Source organism: Erpetoichthys calabaricus, chromosome 12 (assembly GCF_900747795.2).
Source record: "Erpetoichthys calabaricus chromosome 12, fErpCal1.3, whole genome shotgun sequence".
In the NCBI taxonomy this organism is placed as follows: domain Eukaryota; kingdom Metazoa; phylum Chordata; class Cladistia; order Polypteriformes; family Polypteridae; genus Erpetoichthys; species Erpetoichthys calabaricus.
The window spans coordinates 17137918-17153972 of NC_041405.2; the positions used below are offsets into that span (position 1 = coordinate 17137918).

General features: G+C 41.1%; 1 protein-coding gene across 1 annotated transcript; it reads right to left on the reverse strand.

The window, feature by feature from the left end:
* Positions 1–3047: 3047 nt before the first annotated feature.
* LOC114663019 (uncharacterized) lies at positions 3048–8626 on the reverse strand. The gene is made up of 2 exons (XM_028816793.2): positions 7944–8626; positions 3048–4395 (listed from the first exon to the last, which is right to left on the reverse strand). The coding sequence occupies exons 1-2, from the start codon at positions 8509–8511 to the stop codon at positions 4187–4189; spliced, it is 777 nt and encodes a 258-aa protein (XP_028672626.1). The 5' UTR covers positions 8512–8626; the 3' UTR covers positions 3048–4186.
* Between the last annotated feature and the right edge of the window lie 7429 nt (positions 8627–16055).

Here is a 16055-nt window from a genome sequence, read left to right on the forward strand (position 1 = left end):
TTGGAATTTTGCCATGACATTTGATTTAGTGATACTGTAGTTAACACATTTTTTGAAAGGCATGTAAATCAGCTTGTGGCTTACAGAAATGGATGAAGGAAAAGCCAAATGTTAAAGATCTTATTTGAAAGAGATAAAGAATTGTAAGGTCGTGTATGGGGAAAGTGCGACAGTGCAGTTAAAAATCCTGGTGATGGACTGGGGGGATCAGGGTCAGCATGAGAATAAAACCAGAGCAAGCAGCACCGAGGATAATGTGGTGGAGATTACAAGAAGAAGGGCTTAGCAACAGGTCTCGGGAGAAAGTTTCAAATGAAGTGCAGTCATCTGAGAGTGAGGATGAATGGTGGACAGAAAAGGAGAGTAGATGAAGAAATGTTAGGTAGGACCACAGGAAGGAGACCAATGGGGATGGAACAATTGGAAGAAAGTATCAATAGTATTGTGTGACTGAAGAATTAAAGGCAAAGTTTAAAGGGGAGGTTTTTAAGGGCGTCCGGGTAAGTTGTCCTCCACATTTCGCCCCCGGTAAATTACAAAGATATAAATTTGGTACATAATTGTATTTCACATGTTTTTTCGCAACTGCATGTGATATTGATTTTTGCAAAATCGTTTGGATTCTTTTAATCGAAATAAAAATGTATGTATGTTTACATTTAAGTGATGCACTATTGCTAACTTTATCATTTTGCTACAAAAATGTTTAAATTAGGAAAGTCAGTTTTGAACGCTGAGAACGATTATTCACTTTATTTTTTCTAGAAACTTCCAACACTCAAAACGTCTGGGTGTGGGTATTAGAAGTTACTGGGTGGGGGACAAATATCATGGAGGCGAAATGTAGTGGGGGCAAAATTTCCGTAAACCATTTTTAAGACAGTGGTAAGACCAGGAGCTGATCCATGGGCAGTAAAAGGAGCGCAGGAGAAGAAGTCGTATGTGGTAGAAATGAAAATGTTGAGATGAATGTGTGGAGTTACAAAAAAAAAAAAAAGAACGCAATAAGAAATGGGATAATCAGAGGTAGAACAAAAGTGCAGCAAAGCTGATTGTAGGTGGAATGGACACGTTATGAGGAGAGACAATGAATTTGAGTGATGGGAATGGAAGTACAGGGGTAGAAAAAGGGTGGGAGGTCCAAATGGAGATGGATGGGTAAAGTAAAAGAAGATTTGAAGGAAAAGGGTCTGACTGGGGAGGAAGTGCAGGACCGAGACTGTATGGAGAAGGTCGATCAGGCACATCAACCTCAGATAGAAGTGGGAAAAGAAGAAGAAGAAGATTATAAATCCTATGATTCACTAGAACAAGAATGTATGCTCCAGGCTCTGCGCAGAGTTGGCTTTGGAGATGTTGTTTTTGCAGGACCATTACATCTCTATACACTTAGCAATCAGATTGCTCTGATGGACTGGATACACATACAGACTTTAGTGTTTTATTAAAAATCATAGATCAGCACACAAATGAGTATAACATTGAAGTAGTGGCTTTTTCAGTGTCATTTGCACCCGTGTCTGTACTGCCCATCACTAGTTGTCAGTATCTGGATACAATTGAAGGAGTAAACTCCACAGGAAAAAGGTTAACTTTAAAAGAATTTGGTAAAAGAAAGTTAACATTTAAAGATATGGAAAACAATGTACATATAATAGCACATAGTGTATATCCAAATGCAACAACAGAGAAGAAAAAGACTAATTGAACAATGTGATCATTTAAGGCTGAACCATTTCTTTCTGAAAATGGTTGGAATGAAAACCCACAGCCACGGTGGTACCCCCAGGATGAACTTGGGAACTCCTGGTTCACACAGAAGGGGAAGGAGGTATGGAGGTCAACTAAGAGCAAGAGGCCAAATACTAAGCATGACATCACAGGAGACTCAAACTGCACATGAGGTGTCTTAGCACAGACTGTGGCAAACAGGAACTGGTGTACAGAAAGATAGAAAAGTAGTATCAGTTATTTAAAATAAAAATAAAAAAATGATTATACGGCTGCCAGGCACTTATTAGTCAGAAGTAAGAAAGTGGCTGGAGTGAAAACCTGCAGCCACAATGGAGTCCCAGGACTGAACTGGGGAATGGCTGGTGTAATATTTTAGATTTACCTGAAGCACCAAACACAATGTTCTTATACTTATGGATGATCCATTTCTTGGCTGTGAAACAATAAAGAATAACAGAATGTCCTTCCACATTCTTACATTCCAGTTTTGAATTTTCTAGTTGCTTCAAGACGCTTCTCTGGATGGTAAACTCTTTCCACATTTGGGACAATGATGTGGGCTTTTTCTCTGGTGTTTATTTCCTGGTGTTATTTTTAACATTTGGTTCCTGAAGAAAACATTTTTCACATCCGGGCTTTTCTCCAGTGTGAACTTTTTGGTGGATTTTAATTTTTGTGGCGCATTGGAATCTCCTTCCTCACTTACTACCCTGACACCGATTTTTTCCCTGGTGTGAATTTCCAGGTATTTTTGTAGTGAGAAGTCAAGCAAAATGACTCCTTTTATTGGCTAATTAAAAAAAGAGATTACAATATGCAAGGTTTTGAGGCAACTCACCCCCCTTCTTCAGGCAAGATGAAATACTGAAACTGGAGTTCTCTGTGTTTGTATAGACACCAGCATGGATACAACATTGGAAAACCTTTAAGTGAGACATCTTAAATGTAAAAAAATGAATAGACCTCTCCAGGCTAAGATTAATTTAGCAAGAGAGGAGAACAATGTATGGTCAAGAGCTTTGGATAAGATAACTGTCCTACAAAGTCTTTTGAAGTTTCTGATGAGTTTTTCAATACAATGTGGGTCTGTAGACAGGTTGTCTGTGAACAATCCTCATATCAGGCCATAAAACTCTTGTCTATTTAAACCATATTGTATTGAAAAACTCATCAGAAACTTCAAAAGACTTTGTAGGACAGTTATCTTATCCAAAGATCTCCACCATACATTGTTCTCCTCTCTTGCTAAATGAATCTTAGCCTGGAGAGGTCTATTCATTTTTTTACATTTAAGATGTCTTAAAGGTTTTCCAATGTTATTTGTCCTAGTGTGTATACAAACACAGAGACCTCCAGTTTCTGATTACATTTTGCCAGAAGAAGGGGCCTGAGTTGACTCAAAAGCTTGCATATTGTAATCTTTCTAGTTAGCCAATCAAAGGTGTCAGTTTGCATGACTTCTCACTGCATTCATAATGGCTGCCACGATACCATGCCCTAGTACTACACGTTATGTTGTAAACCACCTTCTCACAGATGATCTTTCTGTATTCTGTACATTGGTACGGCTTTTGTCCGGTGTGAATTCTCACATGGCGTTTAAGGCTCTTAGAAGTTACCACATTACACTTGGTTGGCTGTTCCCCTGCACTCAAGCCTCTGGTGTAAACTCTCAGTGAAAGGGCTGCCATATTTGCTACTCTGCAACTTACTTGGCAGCCTTCAAGGTTTTCATTTACAGCTGAAGCGCTTCTCAGATTTGTTACACTGGTCGAGTTTTTCCTACTGTGTGGACTCTTTGGTAGTTTTTATGCTTTTCTTTATCACCTTGTGTCTTTTTATGTTCGGCACACTTGAGGAATGATTTTCCTCTCTGGTTGATTTTCTGCCCTGCTTTTTTAGTTTCTGACTTTTGAGCAAAGCTTTGACACATTCTTTACGCTGGCCTGTTTTTTTAATACATGTGACATATCTGGTGACGTTTCAGGCTTTTACTACAGTGGAAATTTATGCCACATTTATTACACTGGTACAGTGTTATTCTGGTGACATTTACGGTCAAAACTCTTGTTGCATTCGGGACACTTGTGTGGCTTTTCTTCTTAATGGGTCCTCTGGTGTTGTTTAAGCCTGTGCCTTTCTTTGAAGGCCTGTTTGCATTCACTACATTGGCATTTCTTTCCTCTCTGCATTCCTTGATGTAATTTACAAGAGGTTTTTGGGTACCCATTATGCAGCTGTGGCATGTCAACCCCCTTGCGATTTCACCACAATACCCATAATTCTGCTGGCCTGAGCTCAAGGAACCCTCACATGTGCTTCCTTAAATCTTATTTTCAGTAGATGTGTCTTCAGCAGCACACTCCATAATGGAACACTCTGGCCTGCCAGGTAAAGGAAGCTCCTGCTCAGAGGGCCCCCCTCATTAACAACTGATCATCTTCTCCTTTGTTCAAATGGATGCCTGCTCCTCATCATCACACAGAACCTCCACAGTATCTTTTGGCGTAACACAATCAGAAATCTTCTCAGTGAATCCTTCTTCAGTTTTCTCCCAAATGCTTTCTGCGGTGCCCCACGTGGCAACACTGCCCACCTCCAGGAGCCGCAAGCCAAAGTAAGCCATGCCTTCTGCAGCTTGGAAATAAGCTTCGGGTGGTCCTGTGCAAAAAAGATGACAGAATAAGACTGTGAAAGGTGAGCTAGGAACATCGACCATCTGTATCAGACATCACACATCTGGTCAGTCTGTGTTAGCATTTAAAAATAGCATGGCAGTCTACAAATGGCATATGGGCAATCATATTTACATCCTCAGTATTATATTTGTCAAGTATGTGGATATTAGATGGCACAGTAGTAACGCAATAAGGAGATCAGGGTACGAGTGCCGGGTGATCGCTGCACCCCAGCCTGTACTCTCCATGCAACGACATGCAGGTTACGTGGATTGGCTCTGATGTGTGTGTCTGTCTATGTGTTCACCCACAGTGTGTCCCATCCACACATCGTTCCTGCTTTGTGCCCAATGCTTTGCCTGGATGACAATGCTCTCAATAAGCAGGTTTGGAAGATAGATGAATAATTGAATGTGTGCCTCACATGTTCTGGTCCTTACAAAGCAAGCATTTTCATATTTGAGCACCAGTTCATCTTCTCTAGGGCACAAAACCCTAACCAGGAAAAAGTGGATTTGAAAGATGAATGGATGGACGGACTCTTTGATCTCTGTACCTAATGACAATGCGAGATTAAACATTTTTTCTCAGTCTTCATTACAAAAGATGTGGTAATTATAATAATAATTCTTTATATTTATAGAGTGCTTTTCTCACTACTCAAAGCACTCTTACGTAGAGTGGGGGGGGGGGGGCACTTCACCCACCAGTAATGAGTAGCATCAGTGTTATGCATGAACTCATTCAAAAGAGCGTGGCGTTCATTGAACAAGCTCATTTTCCTAAGAACGGTGAACTTAACGTAAAATATTTGCAAGTGAAGAGCTTGAACGTGAGCGAGTTCAGTTTTAGGTGACATTCTGGATCGGGTTTAGGTCCAGATGAAATGTTTTGCCTTACCCTGTAATGTAGGGGTGGGGCCGAACCCAAATACTGTAAAAGCACAAATAGTGGATTTTTACGAATATTTATTTTGTACAAATTTTTTGCCTTTTTATTTGTATCCAGAAAAAATAACGTGAAATCAAATCGGCCCTGTCTGTGTCTGCCTGCTTGTGCATAAGCTGCACCCCTGCTGACACAAGAATGCGGTGAAGCTCCACTTTCTCTTTTAGGACAATGTCGTACTTCATAAGGCCACTTTATATTTTTCCCCATTGGACATGCAATATGTGACGTGAATTTTGACTGGCGGTGTAACAGGGTAGTTCACCTACACGCAGGTTCCACAGTCACCATTTGTGCTGCACCATGGCAGACAGGGAGAGGCTTCAGCGAGTAGTAAAGGCAGCACAGAAGATCATCGGCTGCCCTCTCCCCTCCCTGATGGACATTTAAACCTCCCGCTGCCTCAGCAGAGCAAAAAACATCATCAAGGACAGCTCCCACCCTGGCTCTGATCTGTTTGACCTGTTGCCTTCAGAGAGGCGCTACAAGTGCATCACAACAAGAACAAACAGACTCAAGAACAGTTTTTTCCCCAAAAGCCATAACCATTCTAAACTCACACAAGCACTGACTACACAGTCTAACCCCCCAACCCCTGGACTTCCTTCTATACATCAACTGTGCAATATCCAATATCTAAATGGTACTGATAATAACTGTGTAATATCTGTATACTGTAAAAGATCATTACTCTCAGGGTCCAACATCCACTACTCACTGCACATGATCGTCATTATTGTGCAATATTTAAATTATGTGCAATAACCCAATAGTCATATTTATATAGCGTTGCAGAACTTATTTTGCAACTTTTTGCACCATTTGTTTATTTACTTGTTGTGTTCTACATATATGTCTGCACTGAAGGAGCTGCTTTTAATCTCTTTGTACATGTATATAGTGACAATAAAAAGGCATTCTATTCTCTATTCTATTGTGTCGCACGGTTGGAAATACAGTGGTAATTTATCTATTTAATTTCTTTTTTGACCGGGAGGATATTAGCATATATTGTTATACGTGTTGGTTGCTGGGTATAACTCAATAAAGTGTATTTAAATAAAAAGTCTTCATAATTTTTGTATTTTATTCTAGAACACTGCAATAGCCTAATATAAGGCATGCAAAATTGAAAAAAGTAAACTCATGGGTCATTTATTCTCACTCCTTAAAAAGTATAAAATGAACTGAACATGAACGAGTTCAAAATTGAAATGTTGAACTATGAACATGAATTTATTCATTTTAATCTGTGTGAACTGAACCTTGAGTGAGTTCTTGTGAGGTGTGAACTTGCTCAACACTGAGTAGCATCCACCTGGATAATGCGACGACAGCCATTTTTGTGCCAGTACACTTACCACACCTGAACTGTGTGGTGAAGTGGAGAGAGATAGTTAGCGTGTTAGAGACAGGGGATGAAATGTGGAGCCGAATGGGGAGGCCGAGGTGGTAAATTTAGCCTGGACACCTCACCCTTTACGAAGGATACTCAGGGATCCTGTATGACCACAAGGAGTCTGGACTTCGGTTTTACGTCTCATTTGAAGGATGGTGCCATTTTTACAGCACACTTTTATGGTCATTGGGATCCACATTCAGATCACAGGGTAAGCGCCCCCTGCTGGGTTGCTAGTTCAGCAGCAACCCAAGCTTTTCCTGGTTGGTCTCCCATCCAAGTACTGGCCAAGCTGAACATGCTTAACGTTAGATAGATGACCTCTTCTGAAGTACATTTGGCATGACTGCTGGCTAAATAACAAAAAGATGCATCATTTTTGGATTGAATATTTCTTAAATCTGATTTCAAGTTGTGTGTAGCACTACGGTCAAAGCAAGAACCAACGCTGAACAGGCAATATGCGATACTTTGGAGTGTAGACAGAAAACTACAGATACCCATCAAAAAAGCTCACACAATGCGACCGTGGAAATTTCATTGAAACAATCAGTGCGTTTACACGCGCTTTGTTAACCCACTTATTCAGAGGAACCTGGTTTCTAAAATGCCATGTAAAATTCTTGGTCTCTGAGAAACCAGGTTAACACGGGTTGATTTCTCCGTGAGTAACGAGGGGTCACATTTATAAAACTTTGCGTGGATTCCAAAGTACGACCGTGAAAATATGCCCATGCCAAAAAAAGAGACAAAAATCAGATTTATAAAACCTGTCGTATGCATATTTCTACGCAATTTACCCTTTATAAATCACAATCATCTTTTAAATAAGCGTACGAGAGCGCGCCTCGAACTATCTTAATGGTCCTGACTATTCATCGCGTACTTGTTTACGATAAAATTGTACACAAATTTACTGATAAAAGCAGCAAAGTCTACCACAATGCCTCTCTTCCATCTTTCCGAATAACCCTATTCTATGTGTATTGCGTCCAGAGGTAATGACGGCTACTTATTACGATCTTCCTTCCACTTTCACTCAGATACCGATAGGTTACTCCGTCTGTTAAGTGCGCAGGCGCAGACTGCACTCCCGTGCGGCCTTTTAAAGTTGGTGGCGCTTAGCCGGCTGGCACCAAGAGGTGTCATTAATAAACAGCTGAAAGCTGATGTCCCTCACGCACCTTGTTCTCCACTCCTCGAGCTCAGTTCAGTTCCTTCGTGATTGTGAGACGAGCAAGGGGCATCTTCGTTGACAGGAGTGGTCTTCATTTCAATACAATCAGTATTCAAGTCTTTTTGCTGCGTCTCTTGCGTGAAGTCCCCATTTTGGGGTCCCTGCGTGCACTCCATGGGATGAGTTTCAGGATCCCCGATGTCTCTCTCTTTTAACTGTGGATGGGGGATTTCCAGTTGCTGCTTCAAGCTTTCAATCTCTTTTTCGTATTCACAGATTTCAGAACGGAAATCCGCGTATTTTTTCTTTACCAAGTCTTCAAATTCAGAGTTGAGGATCTCCGCGGCCGCCATCACTGCCTCTTCTACTAAGACGGACATGCAGCAGTTAAAGTCACGCGTAGTTTCCAAAGCTTGACTGTCCTCTTCAGCACGTTTTACAACGGACCGGGGAAGCTCTTCGTTTTTCAGATGCGCTAGTTTGTTCGCGACGGTCCGCGAGGTCGCTTTCGCTATCCGGTCGATGCCTCTGCCTAGCCACTCTTTTATCTCCTGGTAAGACGCCCCCTCGTCCATGTTTACTGGCTAGACGAAGACGCAAACGATCGCGTTTGTGACTTTTGCCTCGAAGAGTAAACGTAGTCTGACTGCCACCGCTTGTCTTTACTGCCACCTACCGACTTTCACGAAACAAACGCTGATGAGTGTACATGAACATCAATCATTTTGTCAAAATCCATTTGCCAGCTATGCTTTACAGTACTTCACGATTGCTAAGCCACACTTCCTGAAACCTTTCAACCTTTTAATTTCCAGACAAAATCTTCACACTTCATTCACAAAACCTCTGATAGGTCTGGAAAAAAACGCACAAATGAACATAAAACCAAACACACATGAAGCCAATTTATAAACCCAGCTGTGCATTCTTTGCATGCTGCATGAAAAATGTCGATCATTTGCCAGTCGAAAATGTTCAGCCGTTAGAGAAAAATGTTTCTTGTGTATCTGGTCTGTGGTATGTTGACTAACAGTATGGGAAAGCACCTGCAATTAAAAACCTAGAAAGTGTTTCTCAGCCCTTTTTGTCTTATCCACAACTAGGAATTTAAATGTTATATATAATATAGAGACAGAGTTTTAAAAAAGGCACATCTGAAACTGACAAATACAAAGAAAATGTAAAAATGGGCAAAAGAACACCGACAATGAACTAAAGATGACTGGAAAGCGCAATACAGTAAGCTCTCCAGTGTCGTCTTTTCACTTTTACAGATGACACAGTGTGGCGGACGGCGCCGGGACGCCTCTCCCTTCTATGGCCCCGGGGAGCAAGCCTGGTCAGGACAGTACCTCCCCCGTAACACAAGATGGCAGCCTCCCTGGGTTGCAGTGGTGCCTAGGACTCCCGCAGGTCTTCATGGAAGTTGGAATTTGGTGCAGCCCCGTTGGGATCCGTGGGCGCCACCAGGGGGTGCTGTAGCTCTTCTACCACACCCAGCACACTTACGGTGAGTTATAAAAGGTGCCTGCAGCCGCTAGTCAGGAAGCCAGAGTCGGGAGGAGGAGGAGGAAGATGAAGATGAAGCTTGTGCTTGCTGGAGGGAGAGTGGAGGAGCAAGAAAGAGAAAAGCAGAAAGAAAAGCGTTTTGTATTGTGCTTGGGACCGTGTTGTGTACTCGTGGGAATGGGGAAGATGTTCTCGACGAGGGAAGATTAGGGTGTTGTACCGTGTTAGCCATTATGAATGTAGAGAAAAGCCAAGCAAAATGACACCTTTTATTGGCTAACTAAAAAGATTACAGTATGCAAGCTTTCGAGGAAACTCTTGCCTGAAGAAGGGGCCTGAGTTGCCTCGAAAGCTTGCATATTGTAATCTTTTTAGTTATCCAATAAAAGGTGTCATTTTTCTTGGCTTTTCTCGACGAGGGAAGAGAAAGAAAATAAAAACCCTGTGTCAGAAATCGTAGGAGGGACATCCACCAGCTGGAAAGGCTGATGTACAAGTCGTGGACCCCCAGGCAGTTGGTGCCTGGCGTTTCCACTCTGCATATGGTTTGTTACATGTTGGATTGGTGTATTAATTATAGGAAAACTAAAATCCTGGTGGTCTTGGGACATTATTGTTGCAGTAGGGACCCTAGCACTGTCATCCTTATTCTGCCATTAGAGGTCGCAATTCAACCTGACAAAGGACTTTCTGACACCCTGCGTGCTTTGAACTTGTGTCCTACGTCTGTCTGTGTCAGGGCTGGTCTTTACAACAGGCATTTGGTGTGTCTTTAATGAAGCAGTCAACTGAGGACCTGTAAAGTGGTTCTTTCTCACACTATACAGTCTGATGTCCTTATCCTCTTATGCAGTTGTCCATCTGGGTCTTGTCTTCATTTTCTAATCTGGTTAGACCTGGTCTTCTCAAAGACAGCAACTGACACCTTTGTATGAAATCTTAATTTCTTTCTTACTCCATATCAGATCACACTACTGTTTTTACATTAAAAATAATTCATTAAAAGCATTTGACATATACATGGAAAATGAAAAAAAAAAACACATATCCTTGTTAAAATTCCAGAATGCACTATTGGGGGGTTTAAGGAAACAATGCCTTTAGTTGAAGTGTTGAACTATCACGTGATATTTGACCACATATTTATCAATAGTCAGCTATACTTAAACATTGGCTTTGAATAATATGTCTGCTCTTGTCCAAAGGCATGCCATGCAACTACTGTTAGCAATGTCCAATAAAAAAAAAACACTCCAAGCAACTCCATGAAAAGGTGATTGAAAACTACAAGTCAGGGGATGGAGACAAGAAAACTTCCAAGCCACAGACCATTCAGTAAAGGAATAGAAAAAGCTGTAAATCTGCCAGAGAGGGCAAACCACAAAAAGTGAGTGATTGTGTAAGAAGACGGCCAGAGATGGAGGCTGCCAATAGATCTATGAGGATTCTAAAGAAGTTGCAAGCTACATTGACCAGAATGGAGAGACTGTGCAGACAACTGTTGCCCGGGTGCTTCTACAGTCACAGCTTTTTGGGAGAGTGACAAATACAAATAACACACATAACATCTCAGCACACAGCAGTAATTTTGTCTTCTTCTCTGTCTCTCACTATCTGTGTCTTTCACTGCCCCCTCTGCTTCTCCCTCCAAGCTTTGTCCTCCACCTCCCACCTCTGTCTCCTTGAGTAATGGGAGGCAGCTCCTTTTAAGTAATCCCTGGAAATACTGCTGGTGTCCCAAAAGCTTGGCCTGGGAGCACTTACAGATAACGTGAGAACCCCATGAAGTAGGGCTTGTTAGTGTCCGCAGCACCCCCTGGTGGCACCCATGGCACCCAACAGGGGTGAGCCAAAAAACTGCAATTCCCATGATGCTCTCTGGGAATCTGAGGCACTTCTGCAACCCGGGGAGGCTGCCATCTAGTGTTCTAGGGGAGACAATGTCCTGTGCATGCCTTCTCCCCTTGTACTAACCGACTGAGGGTGTTCAGGCTAGGCCAGGCACCCGGCCATCCCTCACAGCGTGCTACCAATCCACAGAGGATGTGACATTTTACCTTTCATTAAGCATGCAATTTAATTTAATTTCTTAAAAAAATATAGCCCTATATATATATATATATATATATATATATATATATATATATATATACACACACACACACACACATATATACATATACATACATACATACATGTACTGTATATATACATATATACACACGTATATATAGGGTGGTCCAGATGTAACTATGCAACTTTTAATGCAATGCAATGCAATAATTGCATAGTTACATCTGGACCACCCTGTAAATATATATATATGTATATATATATATATATATATATATATATATATATATATATATCCATCCATCCATCCATCCATTTTCCAACCCGCTGAATCCGAACACAGGGTCACAGGGGTCTGCTGGAGCCAATCCCAGCCAACACAGGGCACAAGGCAGGAAACAATCCTGGGCAGGGTGCCAACCCACCGCAGGACACACACAAACACACCCACACACCAAGCACACACTACGGCTAATTTTGAGTCGCCAATCCACCTAACCTGCAGTCTTTGGACTGTGGGAGGAAACCGGAGTGCCCAGAGGAAACCCACGCAGACACGGGGAGAACATGTAAACTCCACGCAGGGAGGACCTGGGAATTGAACCCAGGTCCCCAGATCTCCCAACTGCGAGGCAGCAGCGCTACCCACTGCACCACCGTGCCGCCCTATATATATATATATATATATATATATATATATATATATATATATATATATATATATATATATATATATATATATATATATATATATATATATATATATATATATATATATATATATATATATATATATATATATACATATCTATATATATATTTCAGCATGTCTGTCGGTTGGTTGGTTGGTACGTTTACATCAGTGTTTTGATTGGCTGAACGAAGCACTGGGAAGCAAGTGACCAATCGGATTAAAAGAAAAGCTGAAGGAAGTCACTCGACTAAAGAAGACGAAAATGCAAAAAGAAATAAGATTTTGGATATTTCAAGTGCTCAAACTACACCTCAAGAATTGCCAAAAATGAAGAAACCAAAAAGAATTTTTACTGAAGAACAAAAACTGTGGAATAAACAGCGACGTGCAGTACGACAAGGTAATCGTGCCCGTCAAGGACGGGCTGCAGGCGACTTTTATCAGTGTTGCAGGGTAAAAGTCATTAAGTGCAAAATTATTTGTACCATGATTAAATTTAGTAATAAAATGTTTTTTGTTATTTGTGTTCTAATCTCGCAGCAGAGACAAAATGAACACCAACAAGTTGCAGCTTACAGAAGCAACCACACGGAAGAACAAACACAATTGGTTCACGAAATTGAGCGTCTGCGATTGCAACAAAAACGTTCTACTGCCACTGAAATTGAAGTTGCTGAAAGACATGAACATGAACGGCAACGACAACAAGAAAGTCGGTCAAACGCAACTCAAGTTGAAATTGTTGAGAGAAGAGAACAAGAACGTTTACGACAACGAGAGAACCGTTTAAATGCAACTGAACGTGAAATTGTCGAAAGAAGAAAGCAAGAGCGACAAAGACTACGAGAAAATAGACTTCATGAAAACGAGGAAGATGCAAATTCAAGTCGTCAACAAGATCGCATTCCAACTCGAGAAAGTCGAGCAAATGCGTCTGAAATTCAAGCTCAACTTCAAAGAAACACTGTATGTTGCCTCATCTCGAGCAACTTCAAGAAAGAAGATCAAGCTCTTAGTTTGAAAAGATTGCCATGAGGATCAAGATGGTCTTTACATCAATAATGTAGTGTACCCAGGGATATCCACTTAAATACTTGAATAAACATAGTTTACGTATTCGTTAAGTATGCATTGATTGTGTTAATGATTCATAATTTTATTTTGATAAAGATAAGTCGTTCATTTTATGGCATATAACACTTTCATACATGACTTAAACTAGAAACAACTTTCATTATGTTTATTATTGCCTTGGAACTAAGATCCATACAGCTCAGGTGGTAGAGTGCACACTACCCTTGGTCGGTGGTTTGATCCCGGATGCCGGAACAAACCTACTGTCCGCCTGGGTTCGAATCCCGATTCATTGTGTGGCACAAAAAACATTTTATTACTAAATTTAATCATGGTACAAATAATTTTGCACTTAATGACTTTTACCCTGCAACACTGATAAAAGTCGCCTGCAGCATGACTACCTTGTATATACATATATCAACACGGTGTGTCTGAAGGTGCAGCATGCATCCTGCTTAAATCAGGCATCAAAATTGCACACAAACCCGTGAACAATCTGCGCTCTGTCCTTTTTAATGCTAAAAACAAGAAATCCAGGAGCTCAGTGATGCCCTGGTCCAGATCTGGGAGGAGATCCCCAGGACACTATCCGTCGTCTCATTAGGAGCATGCCTGAATTATTATTATGATTTGACAATTTTGCCATAACAATGTAGAAACTGAAAATAACAAAATCTTTAAGAGGTTCAGTCTGAAATAATTCTGATATGGAACAAGACTACTAAATTTGTTCTGCCAGTAATCCAGATAAAGATCCAAATCCATGTCCTGCATATAAACGTCCCTTCTTATGAAAATTAAATGGGCTGCTACCAAAAACATCATGACTAATTAATGAGTTTAACTCTGGTTATGACTGAGCACATATGCAGTCGTAGGGAAGTTAACCACCAAGAAAAATACCTTCTTAAGTTGCTGAATATGGAAAGAGTTGTGGTCAGGTTAAAACACTCACACAGCACCAGATACTCATACAGAGGAACATCCATACCAGCCAGTCTTTCAACCAAATGATGCACACGTAAATAGAAGATGCCTTGTTGTAGGAAAAAATTGTAGAAGTTATATGCCAGTACGAAAGTAGAATACTCAAACAGTGTATCATTATGGATCTAATGTTGTTCTGGTAATGAACAAAGTAGAAGAATTTTGTGGACTTGCGACTCCAAGCACACAAACATTAACTGAATGCTGTCCTTCTGAATATTCTTTATCCCACAATCCTCGTATGCCTTCATTCTTATGCTGATTTGTGCCTAGTTCACAATATCTTCACATGCTTTTCTTTAAACAAATGTTCCAGAAAAGGCTACACCCTAGCATGCATAGTTTTAAATCATGAAGCCTCTAAATTACATAAATTCTAACTACTTCTTTATTATGCAGAATTACCTAAGTAAAGTAAATCAATTTTCTGCAGCCATGCATAATTAGGTCTTTCATTTTATTCTCCACAACAGAACGAGTTCTCAAGCTTTTCTTGCACAGTTTCTGGTGTGGTGACACAAATGGCAATGGCTGGGATGGACAAGCCGAAGGACTGGGAAGCTCTCCAGTAAAACACCAAATACCATCTGAAGGAGATCTAGAGAAATCCTAATTTTGGTGTTTGTCTGGGTCATTGAAATTGTTGCCATTCTGGTCTTCGTCTAATGGTTGATCAGGTATGCTTTTGGTTTATTGTAGACATATGTTTTATTAAAGATCTTCAGTTTTAATAGGTTGACCCCGTGTATCCAGTGTTTTCAGATCCTCAAGTTAAAATATGCACAAACTACAAGTTAGTCATTTCAAAAGAAAATGGAACACTATCATTTCACAATGTACAGTGGGTAATATTCTGAATCAGAAGTGGTCTGTCTTGCATGCAGATGTTTTGTCACCACAAAATTTGTGAGAAAGGGAAGGAATGAAGAAACTGAAAATAAATGATATCTGTGGTTTATACAAATGAAGCAGAAACATTATTTGAACACATGATAATTTGACTGAAAAGGTCAGGGTGCTCTCAAGAAAGTTTTGTCCTCATATTAGTGACAGTGTTTTCAAAAAGGTCTCTCATTTATATTATGCGATAGATGTCTGGGGACCTTGCCCCACCGGGACAACGAGGAGAAGGGAAGGACCAGGAGAGGGGCAGTGTCTTCCCCTGAACGCAAGAGAGCAGCCTCCCTGGATTGCACGGGGGCCACAGAGCTTGGAAGCTCAACCCTGTGGGGGGGACATGGCCGCGGCCAGGGGGCGCCGGGACAGCTCCGGAGTCTGAGCATGCAGCACTTCCGCCTCACCTGAAAGAGTGTGGTAGAAGTTAATTGGGGAGCACCTGGAGCACTTCCGGATGCTGTATAAAAGAGGCTGCCTCATTCCACTCGGGGAGCCGGAGTTGGGCAGCAGTGGACAGAGCTTGCAGGAGAGGAGTGGAGGCGGCAGAAGAAGAAAGAAGGACTGCATATTGTGGTTTGTGCACTGTGTTTGTGCTGTTTGGAAAAGGGAGAATAAACGTGTGTGAGTTTGGACATCGTGACCCTCAGTGTCTGTGTCTGGGTGGATCTTTCACAATTAGTATTCAGACACTTTACTTTGGCACTCCATATTGTGCTCAAGTGAATCTTGTTTGCTTTGATTCTCCTTGACAAGTGACTAGAATGTAAATGGGGTTTGTCTGTAGCAAACTGCATAGATTGGACATCTAGAAAGGTACACATGTACCTTGTCTATTTAAAGTCTAAAATTCACATTGCATTTCCAGACATAAACCAAACTATG